Source organism: Dendrobium catenatum, unplaced genomic scaffold (assembly GCF_001605985.2).
Source record: "Dendrobium catenatum unplaced genomic scaffold, ASM160598v2 fragScaff_scaffold_1720, whole genome shotgun sequence".
Lineage (NCBI taxonomy): Eukaryota > Viridiplantae > Streptophyta > Magnoliopsida > Asparagales > Orchidaceae > Dendrobium > Dendrobium catenatum.
In genome coordinates, this window is record NW_021320182.1 from 774887 (window position 1) to 801430 (window position 26544).

At 40.4% G+C, this 26544-nt stretch overlaps 2 protein-coding genes across 4 annotated transcripts in view; one reads left to right on the forward strand and one right to left on the reverse strand.

Annotated features, from left to right (window-relative positions):
- LOC110097909 (E3 ubiquitin-protein ligase KEG) overlaps positions 1-4424 on the forward strand; it is a 55805-nt gene extending 51381 nt beyond the window's left edge. For 2 of the 3 annotated variants that reach the window (XM_020824556.2, XM_020824558.2), the window contains exons 12-16: positions 80-313; positions 1714-2047; positions 2137-2325; positions 2425-2730; positions 2797-4424. In XM_020824556.2, the coding sequence (XP_020680215.1) occupies positions 80-313; positions 1714-2047; positions 2137-2325; positions 2425-2730; positions 2797-4029 (2296 nt within the window). In that variant the 3' untranslated portion in view covers positions 4030-4424. The remainder of the gene's footprint in view (positions 1-79; positions 314-1713; positions 2048-2136; positions 2326-2424; positions 2731-2796) is intronic. The other variant, XM_020824557.2, reaches the window with a different exon arrangement.
- A 350-nt stretch (positions 4425-4774) lies between these two features.
- Positions 4775-26544, reverse strand: part of LOC110097919 (trafficking protein particle complex subunit 4) — a 26567-nt gene continuing 4797 nt past the window's right edge. The window contains exon 3 of the mRNA XM_020824575.2: positions 4775-5081. Coding sequence (XP_020680234.1) covers positions 4885-5081 — 197 coding nt within the window. The 3' untranslated portion in view covers positions 4775-4884. The remainder of the gene's footprint in view (positions 5082-26544) is intronic.

A 26544-nucleotide genomic window follows, 5' to 3' on the forward strand; every position in this document is an offset into this window, starting at 1 on the left:
CTTTCTCCTAAATTGGTTATTGTTATTTAAATTATCCTTCGTACCTACTATGCTAAAAATATTTACGTGCATTGTTTAGGTATGAAGTTGGAGACTGGGTAAAGTTCCGGAGAAATCTTAGCACTCCTAAATACGGTTGGCAAGATGCAAAGCACAAGAGTGTAGGTTTTGTGCAGTCCATTCTGGACAATGATAATCTTGTTGTTTCATTTTGCTCTGGGGAGGCTCATGTCTTGAAAGATGAGGTTATAAAAATCATCCCTTTAAATAGGGGACAGCATGTACAACTAAAAGCTGATGTTGGAGAGCCAAGGTATTGAATTTAGGGGAAAATAATACATTTTTTAGGCGAGTTGCACAACTTATATTTCTGTTATTATATATGCCCTTGCGTTCTCCATAATTTGGAATGTATTTTTCATGGGAATGCTCTGCACAAGGACAGTATTTCCTCCAGCTGTATCTGGAAGCATTGAAATGCATGTATAAGTGGCAATCTAAGAATTATTATCCTTTCGTCTTCATGGAAAAACATTCTTTTGCATAATTATCGTTAATGAGTTTTTATCTTTATTGTCTCTTCAAGTTTTGATTTCCATGGTCGTTTAAAGATTCTGTGTAGAAGTAATGTGAGAGTGTCTCTTGGTGCGCAGACATTGATTTTCTTGCCTGTCCATTCTCATAAAAGACCAAGTTTTAGGTATTCATGAGTTTTTAAAGTTAGTGTGTAGGAGTTAATATGATTACATCTATTGGTTTGTGGGCTTTGATTTTATTGCATAGAAATTATCATATCAGGTTTCTATATTTGATGCATATGTTTCTCTTACTTGTCTTGTAGGTTACTTGGCTATTAATAAATTCTCACTATGCAGTTATTTGTGCTATTTGTGTCATCTTTTGCAGTGATAATTAATTCCGATATAATGCTTGGCACCCCTGCCCCTTTACTGCTCGTGTACTGCTCTAAAGATTTAGTGGAAATTTTCGTTATTTAGATAATATCTATTTGTAGTAACCTGCTTGCTAGCATTTAACAGACAAAGCGCGAATTTGATGACATGCAAAGTTGGCGTTTTGTAAAATAAAATTGTAGATTTTAGTAGTTGCTTGTACCAAGGATCAGCTTTCTGATCAACTTCTTTTTTTTTATTTACCTGTTAACTAACCATCATTTAAATGATTTGAATACTTGTTCGATGTGTACTTTACAAGAATCATAAAGGGAGAATGCTTTTTGATATTCTTTTTATCAGTAAACATTCTTTTAAGTTATTAGATATTCATTAAAAGATTTGGCTTCTGTTTATTGCATGATTAGATGATTTTAAAAAATATGTTCTTAATCATGCAACCTGAGTCATCTGTCCCTTGTTTGGGTTTGTTGTTTGCATTCATTTTGAGTTGTTGAGCTGATAAAAATTTTAAGTTGCTGACGTCTTAAGCCACTCCAGTGCTCAATGAATGCCATGCAATTTACCATGTAACCACCTTGAAGCATCTTGCTAATGCCTTACCTTAAGTGCTAGGTTCTCTAGCGAGCACCTTCTTGTTCTTAACCAGTTCAGTATCTATAATGCACACCATGTGTCACATTAGCAGGTTTCTCTAATGTAGTTTGTGTTTTACTTTTTGCATTGGCTGTTTTCTGAATATACTTTTTAGTAGCTTTTTTCTATAATCTGGGTGAATAGTTCATCTGGTTAAATACAGGTTTGGTTGGCGTCGTCAATCACGTGATAGTATCGGAACTGTTCTCTGTGTCGATGATGATGGAATTCTTCGAGTTGGTTTTCCTGGAGCCTCCAGGGGTTGGAGAGCTGATCCTGCTGAAATGGAAAGGGTTGAAGAATTTAAGGTCGGTGAATGGGTGAGGATTCGCCCCTCATTAACAGCTGCCATACATGGTTTAGAAGCTGTCACTCCAGGGAGCATAGGAATAGTATACTCAATCAGACCGGATTGCAGTCTTTTACTGGGTCTTTGTTATTTGCCGAGCCCATGGCATTGTGAACCAGAGGAAGTAGAGACTGTTGACCCATTCAGGGTACTTAGATATATTTCTATTTTATGCTTTGATGATTTCTTGTTTATTCTGTGCTCTTTATTATCTGTTTATTTTGGTTTGGCTCATAGATTGGTGATCAAGTATGTGTGAAGAGATCTGTTGGAGAACCTAGATATGCTTGGGGTGGTGAGACTCATCACAGTGTTGGAAAAATAACTGACATAGAGAGTAATTGTTTGCTCATAATCGAAATTCCAAATCGTTCGAGTCCTTGGCAAGCTGATCCTTCTGATATGGAGAAGGTAGAGAGTTTCAAGGTATACAATGGTTTGCTTTCATTCATTTTTTCTGTTATAAAAAGGTTTTATCTTTGTTTTACTCTTAAATTTATATTGACGATATTCCTTTCTGTTTAGGTGGGGAACTGGGTAAGAGTCAAGGCCTCGGTACCTTCTCCGAAATATGGTTGGGAAGATGTTTCCCGTAACAGCATTGGGATAATTCATAGCCTTGAGGATGATGGCGATATGGGTGTTGCCTTTTGCTTTAGAAGCAAACCTTTCAGTTGTTCGGTGGCCGACATGGAGAAGGTGCCTCCATTTGAAATAGGACAAAAGATTCATATTATGCCTAACATATCACAGCCAAAACTTGGATGGTCTAATGAAACTGCTGCTACAATTGGGAAGATTGAAAGGGTAGACATGGATGGAACACTAAATGTGAGTATTTTAGCTTTAGCCTTAGATTAAATTGGAAAATATTTAACTCATTTGCTATATATGCAGCTAAGGGTTGCTGGTAGGAGCAGTTTGTGGAAAGTTGCTCCAGGTGATGCCGAGCGGCTTTCCGGATTTGAAGTTGGAGATTGGGTTCGACTGAAGCCTAGTTTAGGATCAAGGCCATCATATGACTGGAATAGTATAGGAAAGGATAGCATAGCTGTGGTTCATAGCATTCAAGATTCTGGATATTTAGAACTTGCAGGTTGCTTCAGGAAAGGAAAATGCGTGGCACATTACATGGATGTTGAGAAGGTTCCGTGTTTGAAAGTCGGGAATTATGTTCGATTTCGCAGTGGAATTGTAGAGCCTCGATGGGGCTGGAGGGATGCTAATCATGAGTCCACTGGAATCATTACTGGGGTTCATGCTGATGGTGAAGTAAGGGTAGCCTTTTTCGGCATGGCTGGACTTTGGAAGGGAGACCCTGCAGATCTTGAGAAGGAAGATATATTTGAGGTTGGTGACTGGGTGAAGCTCAGAAATAATGCTTCTGTCTGGAGATCCTTGAAACCTGGAAGCACAGGTATAGTACATGGATTAGAATATGAATCAGAAATCTGGAATGGAAAAGTGCAGGTCGCCTTCTGTGGAGAGCAAGACCGGTGGGTGGGACCTTCGGTTGAACTTGAAAGGTTTGATAAGCTTGTTGCAGGTCAGCGTGTGAGGATTATGAGAAGCATTAAGCAACCGAGGTTTGGCTGGTCGGGTCATAGCCATGCGAGTATCGGAACTATATCTTCCATCGATGCAGATGGAAAGCTTAGGATCTACACTCCAGCTGGATCAAAGGCATGGATGATGGACCCGGCAGAGGTGGATAGAGTCGAGGAAGAGGAAGTTTGTGTCGGCGACTGGGTGAGAGTTAGAGCGACAGTCACAACACCTACTTATCAGTGGGGGGATGTAAACCCATCGAGTATCGGAGTTGTACATCGGGCTGAGGATGGCGAGCTTTGGGTTTCTTTTTGTTTCTCTGAGAAGCTATGGATTTGTAAGGAATGTGAGGTAGAGAAAGTCAGAGCCTTCCAGGTTGGCGATAAGGTGAGGATTAGACCTGGTTTGAAAATGCCCAGATGGGGTTGGGGAATGGAGACATTTTCTAGTACTGGTGAAGTTATGGGAGTAGATGCTAATGGTAAATTAAGAATAAGATTCAGATGGAGGGATGGAAGATTATGGATAGGTGATCCTGCTGAAATAATTCTTGATGAAAATCCAGTGGAAAATCAAAAGTAACAACTGCAGCTTGTAGGATTCTTCTTCTTAATTCTTTAGTTGTCCATTTGCTACAGATTTTTTTTTTTTTTATAATTTCTGTATCAATATAATGTTAATATATTGACCTTTGAAGCTGGGCTTGAAGGGTTAGCAGGTGCAGATTCAAGCTAATTGCCATTGGAGATTGAATTAATCTGCACCGAGGATAGAAGGTTGATGATTCAGGTACCTACTACTGTTTGTATTTATGTATTAACTACAAGAGCTATTTAACATTGGACTGTATGATCATGTATATGTACAGGTTCCCGTAGGCCTGTATGTTCAATAACAACTTTATTTTATTTTTTGTGATATTTGTTTATTTGTTCTCAACTTTCATAGCTCAGAGATATGCTTCAATTTAACTTAAATCTGCTTATTCCTCACTGTTTGGATTCATTAATTTAATCATCAAGATATCTCAATAGAAACCTGATTGTCCTCATTCTATTTTAGAGTACTTCAGACTCATCTTTTGTTTAGAAATTAAAAAAAAAAAAGTAATATAAATTTAAATTAATTAATCATAAATTATACATGTTTTAAATAATTTTAAGATATATTTTAATAAGAAAAATGACAATAAAATATTTGTTAAGAGTCAAAACTATCCTCAATGCATTTTTTATGATATAGAATAGTATAATAAATTTCAGCTTAGATTTCGGTTAGAAGATATTCTTCTTTAAAATTCGAATAATCATAGCTTTAAAAAAAAATGTTTCAGTCAAATCAATCCACCATCAAGATTACTAAAAGAGAACAGATTAATCCATACAAAGAACTTTATGTTTGAACCAAAAGATTACAAAACAAAAAAATGATTTGTGTTCATCTACCAAGCAAAACAACACGATCTTTCTGAATAGCTTGAGAAAGATGGATGTCGAAAAGCTCACATCGGATAGGCATTTCCATTTCATAGAAAGGATTCTTCAGCACGAAATCAGTGTATAGCTCATAAATAACCTTTAGGAGTCCTTCCATATGCTGAGCTCCAGGTTCACAAACCACAAAAAATTTGGTTCCTGCTCAATAATACAAACACAGCATTCAGAGTAGGTGGGATTGCCCTTCAGATCTGCATTGAAATTTATATATAAAAGCTACGAAGATTTGCATTGAAATTTCATAGAAAGGATTCTTTGATTTAGTTGGCTTAGTAAGCTCACTAATTTCTTTGGGTTCCCCCTTAATGGGCGCATAGAAAACATAAAAAAAAATGGGTTCATAAGGGGGGGACTTTATTTAGAACAATCTAGTAGAAATATCATAAAAGCTACGCAGCTCAAAGTAAAATAAAGTTATTTAACCTGCTATTTCATATCATCTACCATGGTTAAAGACTGGTTAACTGAACACAACGATTAGAGGTAACGCCTAACTACTACTCAACAGCAATATTGTTACATTTACTTCGAATAAGATAAGAATGAGAAGGACAACAACAACAACAACAACAATATCAAGCCTTTTGTATCTTATTAAAAGTCAAATTTTCGTTTAAATCTAATACAAAAAGGTCATTCCTAATGTTTTCTAACAAGTCTTTTTAAATCTGCCTCTACCTTTCTTAACATATGTTGACCTCTAAAGTCACAGCCAAACTAAAACGAGCAAAATAAATAAAAAAATATATGCAAAATCATTGTACCTGACGACCCATCCCGTATCCAGCCAGATATCCTGCTACAGTGCCTTATCCGCTGCGATTCGGCGCCGAAATGTCCCGTCTCACATCTTCTCAAGGAGTTCTGCTCATATCGTGTGCCTCCACTCTCATTATAAGAAGAAGAGCAGAGGAGGCATTCGGCTGGGACACACGCAAAAGCTCCACAGCCGCTCCAAATCCCCTTACCCGACCTCTTCTTCTTCGTCTCTCCCACGCACGAGCCCCTTCCCATTCGCAATCTCCCTCACGACCAAAACCCTCAGCTCCCTTCTTCCTCCCTCCATACCGCAAGCTTCCAAGCCCTCACCTCCACCCCAACACTGGTTCCACTCCAAACTGAAGCTCCAACTCCTGCTTTCTCTAAGCCGAAGCCAGCCCCAAGCTCCCACCTTGCCACTCCCTCTCTGACCTGCTGCGACCAAGACCCAATCCCTTTGGCCGGAGAGAAATAGAGAGAGAAGAAAAAAAGAGAGAGAAGAAAGAGAGAGAAGAGAGAGAGAGAGAGAGAGAGAGAGAGAGAGAGAGAGAGCTCCTACCCGGCCAATCTCTTCAAGCCGATGCCCCAGTCGAAGCCTCTCCTGCTTCTATTCGCAAGCTTCGAACACGTCTTCCTCTATCAATTGCAAGAAGAACCCATTCCTCTATTGAAACCCGCCGACCCCATTAACCTGACCTAATCTAACTCCTCTTCACGTCTGAGCCAAACCAACCCATCTAAACCCATTTCAAAACTCAAACCAGCCACCACTCAACTTAACCTAAAATCCAAATAATAGGTAATACTACTGTCATTTTTGTAGAATTGATTAGTGATTAACTAATTATTGATATAATTGATAATTTAGTTTATCATTTATTATAACTATAATAATATATATGTTATTATTATTAGTTATAATAATAATAAATTATTATTATTAGTTATAATTATTATTATTTCAAAAAAAAAGGAAAAAAATGAAATGGTTTTGTACTTTCTATCGCCGTCACCGCCGCTGCCATGTGGAAAGGTATATTTTTCTCTTTCTTTTTTAACCTTAAAAAATCTTCCTCTCGTGGCTTGCGACGGGTCGGTAAACCCCCTACGTTGTCATTTTGGCACCTACTTGAAGCGCTCACGTACCGTCGAGGGAAAGCCTGTCTCTTGGTTTTTTCACTAAACAGGGGAGACACGGGGAGGCTGTCGAAATTTTGTCCAAGAAAGGACAAGGACTTGGATTGTGGGACATTATTTGGACTTAGACTTGTAAATTGAAGAAACATTAAATGCACTTAATTTGAACTTAAACTTAAATACAAATGAACCTGAACTCAAGTGAACTTGAGTTTGATACTTAAACTCAACCAGAGGACTTGTGGACATTCATTTGAACTTGAATTGAATAAGGTCACTTGAGACTTATGAACTTGGTTTGAACTAAGTGAGAGGGACTTAACTTGAATAATTTGAATAAGGACTTGAGCTTGCTATTTGAACACTTGGACTTGGAACAACGTTGAAACTTGAATTGAACTCAAATTTGAACACACATGGAAAGCAGGGGACTTAGATTTGAACTTGCATACCAAATTGGTGGACTTTTGAACATAAGAAGATTACACTTGAATTTGAACTCATATTGGACTTGAGTTAGAACATGAGCTTGAACTTAAGTGATGTTGAATACTAACCTTAACTTGATCTGAATAATATAAAACTTTTAGACTCAAACCCGAATGAACATAAGCATCTGAATTCAAATGATAAAAGGCTTAAACAAATTTGTGCACAATTTGATTTGAACAATCAAGCAAATTTTGAACTCAAAGAAACTATAGTGTACTCAAACTTGATAGTGGAGCATATTTGATTTGAACTGAGCTCAAACCTGAATTTGACAAGAACCACAGTGGACTTGACATTGAACATTCAAACTCAAATGACTTGAACAATTGATAAAGGACTTGATGACTTTAGACAATAGTGCACTTGTATGAAGAAGGAATTTTGTGATGAATACAGAAGCTCGCACACAGTCAATGTTACTCAAGTGTAAATAAACACTAGGCTCAAACAAATGACAACGATCAATGACATGAAGTTTCCCTGATTGGGACATCAGATCGTGGAAGGTTTATCAGAGACGTGGCCGCCGATCTACGGCCACGATCGAGTCTTTATATTTTTGAGTCATTTGTGTTATTTTATCATTCATGCATTTTATTTATTAAGCGTCTTTATGTTTTCCATTTGTACCCCTTTAATGGGAAGCGTCGTATGTAAGCCCAAAGGGCAAGAGTGTCTTTTATTTTCATTGAGTCATTGTACCCGGCTATTTATAAGTCTCTTCTTTTATCTTATTGATTAAGGAATGATTGCTTATTAAAATTTCTTCACGCATGAGTACTGAGAGAGCTTGAGAGTTCTAATGGAGAGAGTTCCCTAGGAGAGGGAGATCGTGCAATACCAACCAACCTAGATAAGTCGGGTTCGTGGTTCTGTACTCATATCTTTTCTTTCTTCATCCTCCCATCCCCCTTCACAAAGCCGCCGGATTTCCTTTCCCCTCCACCTAGCCGAACTCCCTCCCCCACCTCCTAACCCCACGGCCAATTTTCCACCCAACCCATTAAAGCCACCGGCCACTACTCCAAAGCCGCCGGCCACCTCCACTTCATCATCTCCTAGAAGTTTCCTAATTTAGGATTGGTCAAATTTGGATGAATTTGAAATTCAAATTCAATTGATTTGAAATTCAAAAACTTTTCTAATTTACTAATTCTATTTTAGGAAAGTTCTTTCATGCACTCCTATTTGAATTTTGAATGAGAGAGGATTTGATTAAAACTTTCCTATCTCATGAATTTAAATTAGGAAGCTTCATTAACTCCCTAAATCCCCTCCCTTCTCCCCTTGGATGCCGCCGGCCCCCCTTGTCCCTATCTCAATTAATTCTTTTAATTATTTCCTAAAACCCCATCCTCCCCTTTAGGAAATAATTCCAAATCCCCTATTTTTCTTCCTTGGCCAAAATTCTCATGCCCCTTGATTTAATTTCTTTCTAAACAGAAATCTCCCCTTATGGAATTAAATCAAACCCTTCCTCACCCCCTTTGTCGCCACCCCCCTCTTGCCTTCTCTCTTCCTTTTATCATTCTCAATCAAGAGAATACTTAGGAAGGAGAAAATTCAAACTCCCTCCATCTACTTGTTCCAAGTTCTCCTTCCAATTCCCCTTACTCCCAAGCATAGAAATCTGAAATTCTTCTCATATTTCAGCTCCAAAATCTGAAATTCTTTTCAGAATTTTGAAAGGAGACTTAGGACTTAACCTCTCTCTACTTGCAAGAGAAACTTCTTTCTCTTTGCTACCATTCGAGAGGTGTATCAAGGGCTAAGGAGATTCTACTTTCAATCATCCATGAATGGCGGATCCGAAAACTGACTATGACATAACTTGGGACAAATTCGGCTTCGTCGACATCCTACAATCTACTTTCTTCGACGTGAACCCAAGGGTTGATCTCACCGTCGAGGATTACTTGGAGCGTACGTTGATCTATTTGATAGAGGCTATTGACGAACACTTCGAATGCATTGAGTGGAGGATCTCCACTACCCCTTGACGAAGGTTTTTCTCCCTACTTGCATCTTCTTATTCCTTTTAGACTAACTCCTCTTGATTTGATTGCAGTCACGACGAACTCCTTCGCATTGCTCTTGCTTAAGCTTAGTAAACGTAGGATTTGAGTGCACCTCTATGCTATCTAATTCTCATTGTTAGACTAGAGATTATTTTCAAAGATACTACTATTCGTTGTGTTGTTTTCCTGTTTATTTAGGAAGTTTTCAAATCTCTCACCATGTGATTTAGCCTAAGCGGATAACCACTAATTGTTTTGATTCATTGTTTGATTTTGCTAGTGTTTTTGTTCTAGAATTATTCTAATCATAAGTTGTGCAAAATCCATTAGTTAAAGTACACTTCATTTACGTAGTTCTGCATCATCTGGTATCAGAGCATGGTATGCTCTTGCATGACTTAGGATTCCTGTTAGTTTTTAATTTTTTGCATCGTACCTTTGCATTTTAGCATTTAGAGAACTGTTAAGTTGCTGCCCCGTTTATTTTCCCTATCATTTTGCATCATATTTGTGAGTGTTTCATCTTAAACTTGCTGCCCTTTACACCCTAGCCTTGTTAGGAGTCCCGTAGTAACTTCCAAATGGACCTGGAACAACTAGGAAGGATCTTAGACTTGTTGGTAGGCCAAATGAACACTATTAGCCAGAAACTCAAGGAAAACCAGTCGGATCTAACTGAGCTTTGTAGGAACACCACCGAGAGATTTAACACACTTGAGCGAGCTAGAGACCACCCTACTCCCTATACCTCATCTAGACCACCTTCTATGTATGGGGATGAGACCTACCCGGATGAGAGGCCACATCGGGCCAATCATCGAGCTCCCTACCATGGACATGATCCACATCATGATCCAGATTTGGATGAGAGGCATCACCGTGCCAATCATCAAGCTACCTACCACGGCCACGATCCCGATGCACCACTTATGAAGGACATTAAGGTTGATGCTCCTACCTTTGATGGCACCCTTGATCCCCAGCTCTTCCTGGACTGGATCAAAGGTATGGACAGTTAGGGCGAGTCAGTTTTGGGAGAACTTAGAGAGTCTTATAGAAGCTAGGAATGACTACCCGATTGTAGACTGGTCGTCCATGAAGCGGGAACTCAAACAGAAGTACTTGCCTTCGTCGTACTTCCCCCGCCTATTGGATAGGTGGAATAGGATGACCCAAGGCAACAAACCAGTGAAAGAGTACATCGCCTAGTTTGATGACTTGTTGATTCGCTGCAAAGGGGAGACCTCTACGACCCCCGCGCATATCCTATCTATGTTTCATACCAGGTTGCGTGAGGATCTACGTACTGAGTTGTTTGCTCGGAACGTCACTACACTGGAGAATGCCTACAACCTAGTGCTTGATCTAGAGGAGATCCGTTCTCAGCACCTGAGTCGTTCACATGATTCTAGACCCTCCTACAGATCAGCCGGTAGTTCCACCCCACACACTCCTGCTTCTCGACCCACTCCTGGGAGCACGACCCGACCACCCACGGATCCACATGCACCTAGATCTTAATTCAGAAGTAAACCTCCCACCTCGGATGCCCCTCGATCCAATCCCAAGACCAAGTGCTTTCGATGCCAGGGGTATGGGCATATCGCTTCTCAGTGCTCCAGCCCTTATAAAGTCTCGATCATCGAGGAAACTGCCGAGGACGATCTCGAACCCGAGGTTGATCAGATCCACCAAGTTGAGGAAGAAGGCGAATACTTCGAGGAGGACGACGACATTGCGGTCCTCTATTGCCTTCAGAAATTGGATACCTCCCCTATCTGCGTGGTGAGATGCGTGCTATCCCATCCGACACCCAAGAATGACTGGCGTAGGATCTCGAATTTTCATACCTAAACCAAGATCAAAGACAAGAACTGCAATGTCATAGTGGATAGTGGTAGCTGCATAAATGTTGTTTCCTCCAGCATGGTATCCCAGTTAGGTCTGTCTGCCGTTCGTCACCCCGACCCGTATAAAGTAGCTTAGGTCAACTCCACTGCCTTGGAGGTGAGGGAATGAAGCCACGTGCCCATCTCCTTTGCCACTTATAAGGAGCATGTCTGGTGCGATGTGTTGACTATGAATGTTGGACAAATCTTGCTAGGTCGTCCTTGGATCTACGATAACGATGTCCACATTTTTGGGCGTTCGAACACCTGCGTGTTTGAACATGCTGGCAAAAAGATTAAGCTTTTGCCATCGCAGCCCCGGGTTACGGATGCCATGAAATCCAACCCAGTCAAATCTAAGAAAGGTGTGAACCTTATCACCGCCAAGGTCCTGACTGCTGAGATTGCTCAAGGCACCCCTCTTTATGCCTTAGTAGGCCGTGAGATTCCCACTAAATCTGACAAGCCCATTTCTCAGGAGGTGCAACCTATTTTAGGATAGTATGCTCATGTCTTTCCCAATGATCTTCCAGATCAGTTACCTCCACTTAGAGACATTCAGCATGCTATAGACTTCGTCCCTGGAGCCTCCCTCCCAAACCTGCGACATTATCGCATGAACCCCACGGAACATGCTGAGCTTAAGAAGCAGGTTGACGAGTTACTACAGCGAGGCTTCATTAAGGAAAGTCTTAGTCCATGCGCGGTGCCGGCCCTTCTCACACCGAAGAATGATGGATCTTGGAGAATGTGTGTTGATAGTCGTGCTATCAACAACACCACCGTCAAATATTGATTTCCTATTCCGAGGCTCGATGACATGCTCGATATGATGACGTGTGCCACGCTATTCTCCAAAATTGATCTCAAAAGTGGATACCACCAGATCCGGATTCGACCCGGTGATGAGTGGAAATCTGCCTTCAAGATCAAGGATGGTCTCTATGAGTGATTAGTCATGCCTTTTGGGCTCAGTAACGCCCCTAGCACATTTATGTGAATCATGACTCAAGTGCTACGTCCTTTTATGGGAAAGTTTGTCGTCGTCTACTTTGACGATATTCTTATATACAGTCATTCCATTAGTCATCACTTAGATCACTTAGGGCTAGTTTGTGAGGTCTTAAGGATCAATTATATGCCAATCCCAAGAAATGCACCTTCCTAGTAGATCGCATCATTTTCCTGGGCTTCATCGTTTCAGCCCAAGGGGTTTCCGCAGACCCCGAGAAGGTGAGGGCCATTGAAGAGTGGCCTATCCCTCAAACTATCCAGGAAGTACGCAGCTTCCATGGATTAGCCATCTTCTATAGGAGATTCATACGGAACTTCAGTATTATTGTTTATTATATCACTGATTGTCTGAAGAAGGGTGATTTCCACTAGACCCCGGCTGCCACCCGAGCTTTTGATGAGATCAAACAAAAGATGGTGGAAGCCCCAATGATGCGACTTCCTGATTTCTCCAAAGTCTTTGAAGTGACTTGCGACTCTTCGGGGGTCGGAATTGGAGGAGTCCTCTCCCAAGAAGGTCACCCAGTCGCTTACTTCAGTGAAAAGTTGAACGATAATCGGCAGCGTTATTCCACGTATGACAAAGAGTTCTACGCCATGATCCAATCTCTTCGCTATTGGCGACACTACTTGCTCCCGCAAGAGTTCGTTATTTTCTCGGATCACGAAGCTCAACGTTATATCAACTCCCAAAAGAAGTTGAATGCACGCCATGTTCGATGGGTTGAGTTTCTTCAGGAATACACGTACACCCTTAGACATAAGGCAGGAGTAAATAAAGCTGTCGATGCTCTCAGTCGTCGTATGATGACCGCCACTGAAATGAGAGCAGAATTTGTGGGATTTGACCAAATAAAGAGGGATTATTTGGAATGCCCCGACTTCAAGGAGACCTACACTCTCTTGTCCACAGACAGCACGCGCTTTGTGGATGATTTCCTATTGGAGGATAGTTATCTTTTCAAAGCCCATAGGCTTTGCATTCCGAGCACCTCCCTTAGGGAATTTCTAGTCTGGGAACTCCACGCCAGAGGCCTCGTAGGGCACTTCAGTCGGGACAAGACTATCGAAGCCGTGGAGTACCGTTTCTTTTGGCCCAGCCTGAAGAGAGATGTTGGTCGGCTGGCCAGTCGGTGTCACACCTGCCAACTGGCCAAGCAACGTAAGCAGAACACTAGTCTTTACACTCCCCTACCTAACCCCAGTTAACATTGGCAGGATGTTAGTATGGACTTTATCTTAGGCCTGCCTAAGACACTCCGTAGGCACGATGCCATTTGTGTAGTAATTGATCGGTTCTCCAAAATGGCACATTTCATTCCATGTTCTAAAACATCTGATACCTCTCATATTGCGAAGTTATACTTCAATAAGGTCGTCCGTTTACATGGTTTACCCAAAACCATTGTTTCGGATAGAGATGTGAAGTTTATTAGCTATTTTTGGAAAACCCTGTGGATGAAAATTGGCACCAAACTTCAATTTTTCACTTCCTTTCACCCATAGACGGATGGTCAGACCGAGGTAGTTAATAGGAGTCTCGGTAATTTATTGCGGTCCCTGGTTAGTGAGCACATTAGAGATTGAGATTCCATTCTACCTACTGGTGAGTTTGCTTATAATAATTCCATTAACCGAACCACGGATCTTAGTCCTTCTGAAATTGTATACGGGTTCAAACCTAGGCAACCGTTAGATCTGATACCCATGAGCTCTAGGTATAGAATTTCTAAGTCTGCACCCAGCATTTGCATCTCATTTGCATGAACTTCATAAGAATATTGCACAACAAATTGAAAGGAATAATCATGAATATAAATTACATACATATTTGAAACGATGTTTTAAAACTTTTGAGGTTGGTGACCCCGTGATGGTACAGATTCGTCCAGAACGATTCCCATCGGGAACAGTTAAGAAATTGCATGCAAAGAGTGCTAGACCTTTCAAAATACTTAAGAAAATTAACGACAATGCCTATGTAGTAGATCTGCCTGCAGAGTTCAATATCAATCCCTCTTTTAATATAAAAGACTTAGTGGCACATGAAGGTCCTGATTTTAACCCACCAAATCCACTATTAAAACAGCCTTGTGTGAACCCACCTTGTGAGATCCCAAACCTACCTCCACTACTAGATATTCCCAAATTTCCCATGGCAGAGCAAGTGGAGACAGTCTTAAGTGATGAGATCATATCCACAAGAGGAGCACGAAGGAGGTATTTGATCAGGTGGAAAGGAAAGCCCGAGTCAAAGGATACGTGGCTAGATCGCGAGGAGTTGCAGCAGATTGACCTGGATGCACTAGAGATCTATGAGAGCGCCAGAGATACTTACTCGACGGAGTCGAGTTTTCTCCCACCCCGGGAGAATGATGAGGACATCAAATCGTGGAAGGTTTATCAGAGACGTGGCTGCCGATCTACAACCACGATCGAGTCTTTGTATTTTTGAGTCATTTGTGTTATTTTATTATTCATACATTTTATTTATTAAGTTTCTTTATGTTTTCTATTTGTACCCCTTTAATGGGAAGCATCATATGTAAGCCCAAAGGGCAAGAGTGTCTTTTATTTTCATTGAGTCATTGTACCCGGCTATTTATAAGCCTCTTCTTTCATCTTATTGATTAAGGAATGATCGCTTATTAAAATTTCTTCTCGCATGAGTATTGAGAGAGCTTGAGAGTTCTAATGGAGAGAGTTCCCTAGGAGAGGGAAATCGTGCAATACCCACCAACCTAGATAAGTCGAGTTCGTGGTTCCGTACTCATATCTTTTCTTTCTTCATCCTCCCATCCCCCTTCACAAAGCCGCCAGATTTCCTTTCCCCTCCACCTAGCCGAACTCCCTCCCCCACCTAACCCCGCGGCTAATTTTCCACCTAACCCCCATAAAGCTGTCGGCCACTACTCCAAAGTTGTCGGCCACCTCCACTTCATCATCTCCTAGAAGTTTCCTGATTTAGGTTTGGTCAAATTTGGATGAATTTGAAATTCAAATTCAATTGATTTGAAATTCAAAAACTTTCCTAATTTACTAATTCTATTTTAGGAAAGTTCTTTTATGCACTCCTATTTGAATTTTGAATGAGAGAGGATTTGATTAAAACTTTCCTATCTCATGAATTTAAATTAGGAAGCTTCATTAACTCCCTAAATCCCCTCCCTTCTCCCCTTGAATGCCGCCGGCCGCCCTTGTCCCTATCTCAATTAATTCTTTTAATTTTTCCTAAAACCCCATCCTCCCCTTTAGGAAATAATTCCAAATCCCCTATTTTTCTTCCTTGGCCGAAATTCTCATGCCCCTTGATTTAATTTCTTTCTAAAAAGAAATCTCCCCTTATGGAATTAAATCAAACCCTTCCTCACCCCCCTTGCCGCCGCCCCCCTCTTGCCTTCTCTCTTCCTTTGATCATTCTCAATCAAGTTTGCCTTCCAATTCCCCTTGCTCCCAAGCATAGAAATTTGAAATTCTTCTCATATTTCAGCTCCAAAATCTGAAATTCTTTTCAGAATTTTGAAAGGAGACTTGGGACTTAACCTCTCTCCACTTGCAAGAGAAACTTCTTTCTCTTTGCTACCATTCGAGAGGTGTATCAAGGGCTGAGGAGATTCTACTTTCAATCATCTATGAATGGCGGATCCGTAAACTGACTACGACATAACTTGGGACGAAGATGGCTTCGTCGACATCCTACAATCTACTTTCTTCGACGTGAACCCAAGGGTTGATCTCACCGTCAAGGATTACTTAGAGCGTACGTTGATCTATTTGGTAGAGGCTATTGACGAACACTTCGAAGGCATTGAGTGGAGGATCTCCACTACCCCTTGATGAAGGTTTTTCTCCCTACTTGCATCTTATTCCTTTTAGTCTAACTCCTCTTGATTTAATTGCAGTCACGACGGACTCCTTCGCATTGCTCTTGCTTAAGCTTAGTAAACGTAGGATTTGAGTGCACCTCTATGCTATCTAATTCTCATTGTTAGACTAGGAATTATTTTGAAAGCTACTACTATTCATTGTGTTGTTTTCCTATTTATTTTGAAAGTTTTCAAAGCTCTCACCATGTGATTTAGCCTAAGCGGACAACCACTAATTGTTTTGATTCATTGTTTGATTTTGCTAGTGGTTTTGTTCTAGAATTATTCTAATCATAAGTTGTGCAAAATCCATATGAGTTAAAGTGCATTTCATTTACGTAGTCCTGCATCATACCCATAAAGATCAAGAGTCCTCATGTAAATGCCAACTAGCAACAATGCAAAGATCTTCAAACAAGTAGCCCCTTTGATCATTTAAATATATCCTTACACTTGTGAGAGTCATGACTTGTGAGAGTCATGACTTGTGAGAGTCATGTAGATTAGAATAAAGACATTGAGGATAATATCAAATTTCTTACACTTGCTATAAATCAACTTTGAAGGTCAAGAACTCGCAAGTGGGGATTTGGTTGCAAATAAAAAGAAAATTGTGAAGTTATGATATGGGGGCTATTAGATCCTACGATATCATTCACAAAATCAAACATGACTTGTCTCCAAGCAATAATCAATAAGAATCATCATTTTAACTCAATGGTTATCGTACAAGAGCTCCAATAGATGATAGTATTGAATGAGTTATGAATGTAGTGATACATTTACAAACAATACATGAGGATATAACAACCTCTCTACGAGGTTAAATTGCAAGCACATGTATCAAATAACCAATGAGCCATAATGCACGTAGTGGATAGCTCATAAAAGTGTCGATCATGCAGAATGCACAATGAAGGTGTTAATCCATGAAGAAAGACTCATAAGTGTTGTAAATCTACAAAAGGAGCTACTAATGAAGATGTAAATGAATGTAATAGATCATCAATCAACTTGAAGGCAGATAATGACGGGGGACAAAGATCAACAATATATATGGGAATCTACAAACAAATGTAGATGACATTTCATGTATTCATTAGTCCATCTATGAATGACGACAAAAAAATATATAGAAGACCTTCAATAAGTGCAAGCTCTTACGAGTCACTGCAGGAAATTCGTTGTACACAAAATACACCATCTGCAAGAAAATATGAAACAATTACAACAAATGCAAGCATCAACAAATATAAAGCAGGAGATTAGTTAGTGCACTAAAATCTACCTGCATAAATCATGTAAGTAGTGCACGAAAATCTACCTGTATAAATAGCGAACAATCTAGTCCATAAGCTGCTACAATACGCCACCAGATCTGTAGCATTCGTATAAGCAGATAGAAGACGTCTACAATCTACAATGTAATGTCCCGGACCTGCAACCTTCATACAAGCAGGCAGAAGGTGTCTACAATCTACAATGTCACGCCACCATATCTAGAACATCCTTGCAAGCAAATAGAAGACATTTACAAATATTTTAAAGTACCCCTGCACATGCACTGTAGTTTGTACACACATATGTACACTAAAAAGGGGGGAACACAATCAAGAACCCGCATGGGCCCCGACGAGCATGTTATTGGTACACATGTGATGTCTAGGGATACTGCGCGGGTCAATAAATTTGAACCTGATCCTCCTAAACAAGTAAATAGGAGTCAACAAGGTTCAACAATCAATTATAAAATGCCCCCTAAACACCTGCATGAGCCCCGGCGAGCGTGTTATTGGTACACATGTGACGTCTAAGGATGCTGCGCAGGTTAATAAGTGAATTCAAGTTCGAACCGATCTTTCTATACGAATCAATAGGAGTTGACAGGGTTCAAACCATCAAACAAATACATGGTTATGACAACCGATATATTTGTTTTAATACATTCATATTAGGCCTTCAAGGCCTATAACAATATGAATTCACTAATAAAAGCACAAAGCCTACGAAACTCGATCCCCTATCAGCAAGTTGATAGGGTCGACAAAGTTTAATCTTTCCCAACTCCTCATCACTGGCGCTCTCCTCCCTGATGGCCTCCCAATCTAGCATCAAAAGAATCGATACTGCCACTGTTTATAGCTCCCCCATACACTTGGACAAGGCATCTGCTGCCTTGTTCTCAACTCATAGCCTATATTGTATTTCGAAATCATATACGAACAATTTGGACAGCCACGTCTGATGCTCCTCGGTCATCATCTGTTGCTCCAACAAGTACTTCAAGCTCCTCTGATCGATTCTAATAATGAAGTGCCTACCTAACAGGTATGGTCGCCACTTCTGGATGGCTAAGATGATGGCCATCAATTCCCTCTCATAGACTGATTTGAACCTGGCTCTGGATGTCAACACCTGACTGAAGTAGGCAATAGGTCGGTGATTTTGCATAAGTACTGCCCCCAGTCTGTATCCGGAAGCATCCGTCTCCACTATGAAAGCCTGAGTGAAGTCTGGTAGAGCTAAAATTGGTACAGTAGTCATAGTCTTCTTTAGTCTCTCAAATGTTTGTAGCCACCTCTTCCCATAAGAATCCATCTTTCTTCAGCTACTCTATTAGTGGCCATGCTATAGTATTGTATCCTTTCACAAACCTCATGTAGTACCCCGTCAATCTTAAGAATCCCCTCAACTCCTTCATATTCTTAGGTACGGGCCACCTCAACATAACCTCAATCTTGGATTGATCCGCTGCCACCCCTTATTTGGATACAATATGTCCCAAATACTCCACACTAGTCTGGGCTAAACAACACTTCTTCAGGTTGACCCTCAACTGATGTTCCTGTAGAACTCCCAAGACCATCTTCAAGTGCTCCCTATGCTCCTCAATTTTACTGTACACCAATATGTCATAAAAAAAAATACAAAAACAAACTTCTGGAGGTACTGTCTGAACACCAATGTTTAAAATTGCATATTCGGGTATTGAGGCATTTTTCATTCGTGAGGCGAGGCGTAAGCCTCAAGGCGTTTTGAGGCGTAAGCCTCAAAATCAAAAGATTGTGTAAATATAAGATGATAAATTTTTATATATTAATTAATGAATAATATAAAACTTAAAAAAAAATATAAGATATGAAGTGAAATCAAAATATCTCAATAATAAGACAACATGAAATATAGTTCAACTCAAAATTCTATCTTTTCCAAATCCCATTATTCTTTTCATTAACATATAATTCAAATTTCCAAAAATAATAGCAGTGACATATCACATAAGAACTCATAAGTCATCAGCATTGTTATCACTAAGGGGTTCTTTATTTGAATCATTATTATGGTGAACTGCACTCTCCCCTTCCACCTCTTCTATAGAGTTCAATGTCGGGCATTTACTTCAAGATTTATGTAAGTTTTAATATATATAGCGTGAGGCATAAGCCTCATGCCAGTGAGGCGAGGCGAGCCTCAACCAAGTTGAGGCGCAAGCCTCATAAAAAAAACTCGAGACGTAAGCATCGAGGCATTTTTTACTGGAATTGCGCAAAGGCGGGCCTCAAGGCGAGCCTCATATTGCGCAATTTTAAACCATGCTGAACACCTTGTTCATCAGTGACTAAAAAGTAGCATGGGCGTTGAAAAGTCCAAATGACATTACCATAAACTCATAATGTCCCTCGTGTGTCCTAAAAGCTATATTGGAGATGTTTGCATCCATCATTCTAATCTGGTGGTACCTAGACTTTAAATCCAATTTGAAGAACATTACTGCCCCATTCAATTCATCCAAGAGCTCTTCAATCACAGGAATTGGAAACTTATCCGACATTGTCTCCTTATTCAAAGCTCTATAGTCCACACAATCTTCTTGACCAGTAGGACTAGACTAGAGAAATGACTCACACTTAGCCTGGTGATCCCTGACTCCAGTATATCATAGATCAATTTCTCAATCTCGTCCTTCTGAAATTGAGGATATCGGTAGAGCCTGACGCTGATGGGTGACACACCTTCCCACAATGCGATGGGGTGCTCCTACTCCCTCAGTGGTGGCAATCCTTGAGGTGGCTGAAACAATGGTTTTATGGAGAGGGTATATCCCCTCCCTCCACTCTAGCTCCCTCCAGACTGTGCAACTCTACCAAAAATCCTTCATCCACTACTTATATATTCCTCACCATAATCTTAAAAGAAACCATGAATTTGGATAACCCAGCATCTCCTCTTATCACCACCTTCCTCCCATCCACCATCAGCTCTATCGTGAGCCTTCCTCCCATCCACCATCAGCTCTATCGTGAGTGCTCCCCTATTAACCTTGGTATCTCCCAATATCTACAGCCACTTCATCCCCAAGATAACATATGTACTCCTTAACTCCAGTGGAAGAAAATCTTCCCTCACCTGAATCCCCTGGATAGTCAGTAGCACTCTTCTACAGATCCTTTGGCATTTCTCCACCTTTCTCGTACCCATTATCACCCCATAACACCCGGTATCCACCAATTTCACTCCCAATTGATCGACAACCTAAGTGGAAATGAAATTATGGGTAGCTCCACTATCAATCAGCATAACCACCTCCCTATCCTCTATCTCCCCCTTCACCATCATGGTATGATTCGTAATAAATTCTACCACCTAGTTCAGGGAGATCTCGGCCATATCCAAATCCAATTTCTCCTCCTCCTACTCTAACTCTCCCTCACCTAGACCTGTCAATATTGGACCCGACCCGAAAATTTCGGGTTGGGTTGACCTGAACCCGAAGCGGGTCAGGTTCGGGTCCGAAAAATCGACCCGTTTGCAAAATCAGGTCAGGTTCGGGTTGACCCGACAACCTGGGAATGACTCGGAATGACCCTAAAAATCGACCCTGCCCGAGTCTGCCCGGCTGCCCTGCGCCCTGCCTGCCCCGGCTGCCCCGCTTGCCCGAGTCTGCCCTGGTGCCCGGCTGCCCCGCTTGCTCGAGTCTGCCCTGCTGCCCAGCGGCCCCGCATCCAGCCCCACGGCCACGCGTGACAGCTCGCGTCGCGTCACGCGTGATAGCTCAGCGCTCGTGTGTCACGTCGTCGCTTGCATAGGACCCGCTGCCTCGCCAGCACTATCGCCGCTGCACCACTGCCACCGTTGCCACCGCCGTTGCACCGCTGTAGGCCTGCCGATGCACCGCGCGGGAACTCAAAAAATCAAACCGAAGTAGGTCGGGTCGGGTTGACCCGAAACTGAAGCGGGTCAGGTGCGGGTCCAGAAAATTGACCCGTTTGTGAAAACGGGTCGGGTTGACCCGAACCCGAATAGTGCCGGGTCAATTCCGGGTTCGACCCAAACTCGACCCGTGACCCGAAATTGACAGGTCTACCCTCACCTCCCTCAGTTTCCTCTTCATCATAGATGGTGAGAAACTGAAGAGTTTGATCATTGCACCTATGCCCTGGAGTGTACTTCGCTTCACACCTGAAACACAATCACTTTGCCCTCTTCTCCTACATCCCCTTCTCTGTCAGTCTCTTGAAATTTCCTCCACTCCCTCCTCTACCTATCTTTTCCCTAATGGTCTCCCAAATTCCTCATGTTACAGGACCCTTAGGTGCTAGATGGGTGGTCGTCATCCTGTAAGTGTCTCATGTGCTGCTACTCCTGGCTCCCCTATCTAGATTCCTCTAATTTTCAACTAGTTGTGCCAACTTCATGGCCTCCTCCAAATCATGAGGCATTAGAACCTTCATTGCTGCTCAGATCTCTGCCTTCAACACCTTCATGAAGTTCCCCTTCAATACAGTATCTGATAATCGCTCCACCCTACTGGTCAAGTGCTCAAACTGCTCACGATAGTCTGCTATTGATCCCTCCTGCACTAGAGTAAAGAACTACTCATAAAAATATCCTCCCTGATCGGTTTGGAAATGTTATATTATGCAGTCATTGAATTCTCCCCAGCTTCTGATGGGTCTCCTCTAGTCACTCCACTGGTACCATGACAGCGCTTTTCCCTCCAAACACAAGCTTGCCGCTGTCAGGTTCTCCTCCTCCATTAGCCCATTGACGGTGAAGTACATTTCCACCTTATAAATGCACCCATACGCATCTTCTCCTTCAAATATGGATATCTTCAGCTTCCTCACCTTCTGATCTTCCCCGTTTCCCCTTATTCCTACATAACTCCCCCTTTCCCAAGTGCTTGTCCCTCCCCTTTTTGGTCTTCCCTTGCTCTGTGATAACCTAGACCACCTTCAAATTCACCTCTCCTTCCTTCAAATTCAGCACTTTGGCGACCATAATGTCCCTCCCGACATTCCCAATCAACACATCTTTACTCCGCCCCTCCATACACATGCCTTTCCCTATACTTACCTCATCTATCCTCCCTTTGGAAAGGCTCCATATAGGATTTCATTCTTTCTCCCTCCACTATCTCCACGTCATCTTCCAACATTTTCTTCATCATGTCCCGAAAATTGGCTACTTGTACTTCCATGGAGGAAATCCTTTCCTCCACCATTGTCTTGATTTAGTTCATCTCTCCTTCAAGCCTTTTTTCTAATGCATCTACTTTTTTGGCCTCAATCTATATTCGGATTTTTATAGATTCAAAAATTTTGGATTTGGATTACAAAAACAGCAACTTTCTCATTTCCCGACAAAAAATCAGCCGCTGAAATTCGCCAAAATCATCCCACGAACGATCTCAAAACTTGCTCTGATACCAATTTGATAGAAAATACTTGAGTTCGCAAGTAATCCAAGAGAAAATACTTGAGTTCGCAACCAACCCTAGCAATAATTGGCCAAAACAACGAGAAAAACAAGAAAATTTGGAGGAAATCAATTTAAGACGATAGATTGCATTAATAGAAGCAAAGCAAAACAAACTCCAAGCATGATACAATTGATCCTCAATTCAAGAGGAGGATCGTCTCTCCCAATCTCTAGATTTTGGATCTAGAGCCCAAGACACCAAGAAGACTCCAAGAAAACAACTCTAAATAATGCATAACCCTAACCTTAATCCCTCCTCCCATATTTAAAGCATACACTTAATTATTTAAAGCCAAATTACTCCCTTGCCCTTGTCGTCCCTCCTTTGCATCCAATTCCTTTGAATTTGAATCCTTAGTGGGCCCCACTCCTTCCTCTCTCCTTATGCCGCAGCCCCTCCTGTAGCAAAGAACCGACCTCTTCAAAGAGGCCGGTTGGGGTTGGGCAGGTCCACTAGGGACCGGTCTAACATAATTATAACCCAACTTGCTGAATGCGAGTGTATGAAATTACTATATTTTGTTCAGACCCTATTTGTTGTATGCAAGTGTGAAAAGATAAAGAAAGCTATAAGTGGAAGTACAGTTATAAACATGTGTCGCGACATATGCATTATACTCATGCACTACATACTTTGATGATTCAATAAATTCAATACTAATGATAGTTGAGTTGGTTTTAATAGTCTCTGAAATTCCTATATAAATTCTAATAATATAACAAAGACAAGTATAAGTAAGACTCTGATGGTAGAAAATAATATTCTCTGACATCTCTAAAGGAAGCTATCTATGAAAGTACAAGTAATAATTTTGAAACAAATACAATCTAATGATCCAAAGAAACTATGTTCTGCCAGAGATTTATTCCTTCTTTACTGATTTATTGAATGTTTAAATAAATCGTTATTAGTGTTTTAAATTGATATTGATATTTAAAATAGGTTTATAAAGGAAGTCTGAATTAGCACAGTTGAGGAATTTTCTAATCCAGTATAATTCTTTTGATATATAGAATTGATGTGAACTGGATTAGTGTATGAATTTTTAAGAATGAAAATTAAATTTTTAGAATGTTATTACTGTTTAGAGTATTTATTTAGCTATGATTTATTTGCATTGGAGTTGAGTTGAAACTAAGGACAGATCTTCAATCCTTCCATTAGATCCTAGAGCATCACAAAGTGATATTAAAACAATAGTTTGCAAGAATTGAATAGTAACCAGACTTATAGAAAATGATCAGTGGGTCTGACATAAATGAATTGGGGGCTTAGTGTATTATTAAATTATAATGGTCTTAATTTAGATAAAAGTGTTGCAACAATATGAACCCTCAGGAGCAAATAGCGACTGATGCACAAAGTTGTAATCATGCTACTACAGTTCAGAGTACTGTGAGGCCAATGACATGTGATTCAATGATGCAGTTTACAGGATTAGTAGCCAAGCTTATAGGTGATGCCCAAACTAGGATGATGGGATTAAAAGGAGAGGAGGTGGATAAACACCTTCAATTGTTTCTTAGATTGAATCTTTCATCGATTTCAGGCACCAGTGAGCCTCAGGCAGCAAAAGATTGACTAATGAGGCTCAACAAGTCATTTGATATGGTGCAATGTCTGAGGGCAGAAATGTATAGTTAGTTGTGTTCCTGCTAGAAGGAGAGGCAAACAGCATGTGGATAGGCCAGCAGTGGAACACATTTCAATGGAGACCAAATACGGAGATCTCTTGGGAGGAGTTTATAGAGACCTTGAGGAATTAGTTTGTATCGTCGTCTGTTATGCAGCTAATGCAAAAGTCGTTCTTGAGACTAGTGCAAAGGAGTAAGACGGTGATGTAGCACAAGACAGAGTTTACAGCTCTTGCTAGGTATGTTCCTTAGTCAGCCACCAAGTATTGGTATGGCTCCATGTGAAGCCTTATATGGAAGAAAGTATACAATGTCGTTGGCTTGGATTGAAACATGAGAAAAAAATTGATAGATTCTGAGCTGGTGGATAGTGCTACAGAGAATATCAGGTTGATTAGAAAAAGATTAGAAACAACTAAGGACAAATAAAAGAAATATTTTAATCCAAAACATAAGTTTGTGAAATTCCAAGTTGGCGATTTTATATATTTGAAAGTCAACTCGACGAAAAGAGTACGCATATTTGAAAATAACAAAAAATTGAGTCCTAGGTGTATAGTACCGTTTGAAGTGATTCAAAGAATTGAAAAATTAGCTTATAGACTCTCCTTGTTAGATCAAATGTCAGATATTTACATCATCTTTCATGTGTTAGTGTTAAGAAAGTGGGCATCAGATAGTTCATAAAAATCAAGTTGAAGTGCAACCTAATCTGACCTACCAAGAAAAACCAGAACAAATACTAGCTGATGATGTAAAACAGCTACCAAGGTCAACTCTTGTCCTTTATTCTTATAAAAAATTTAATTAATTCAAAATAAAGTGAGATTAGAATAAAATTAAAACATAATAACTTAAACCTAATATCACTAACACATATTCCTCATTTCCCTCACAAAGCTTCAGCCGCCACCTACCCTCACATACTCCCTCACGACACTTCTCTCCCACAGTAGCTTGCACGACCAACTCTAGCTCCACATTCTCCTCTCCTAAACATGGTTTAAAATTGAGCAATATGAGGCTCGCCTTGAGGCCCGCCTTTGCGCAATTCTAATAAAAAAAGCCTCGATGCTTACGCCTCGAGTTTTTTTTATGAGGCTTGCGCCTCAACTTGGTTGAGGCCCGCCTTGAGTCCCGCCTCGCCTCACTGGCATGAGGCTTACGCCTCACGCTATATATATTAAAACTTACATAAATCTTGAAGTAAATGCCCAACATTGGACTTTATAGGAGAGGAAGGGGAGAGACAATTCATCATAATAATGATTTAAATGAAGAACCCCCTAGTGATGACAGTTTTGATGACTTATGAGTTCTTATGTGATATGTCATTGCTATTTATTTTTGGAAATTTGAATTATATGAGCCTTAAATAACCATACAACAATTTTAACTTAGCTCTAAAGCATGACCTAGACCGAATAGTTCCTTCCTCTACTCTAGTGGCTTTGCCTCCGACAATCAAACTTTGTCCAACTCGATCTTTCCCTCTGACCTATGCCAAATGCTCTGATGATGTACAACAACTGCTCGAAACTCCCATACCGACACTGCAGCACAAACCCTGGGCTGACCATCCAAAAAACTGCTGGTACTCAATAACCAACTAACGTAGTCGCATCAAAAACTGTGCTAAATCATCATCATATTGTGTATGTGACCACCTTTCCACCAAAATCGAGAATAGTATAATCATATCGAATAGCCATTCATCACTGCCTTTGCTCAGTTCTCCTCTCACTTCTCTCTAATTTCATTATCTCGTCTATCTCTCCATCTCTCTCTCTTTCTATTTCTTTTTTTTCTCTCTATCCTTTATTTTCTCTAATTTAAAAAATATAATATATATAAATTATTGATAATAATATAATATATATTATATATATAGTAATAAAATATGATGATATTAAATATAAAAATATATTAATAAATATATTATAACAATAATATTATATGATAATATATATAATAATATATAATACCATATAATAATATAATAGTATAATAATAATAAAGCAATAATAAT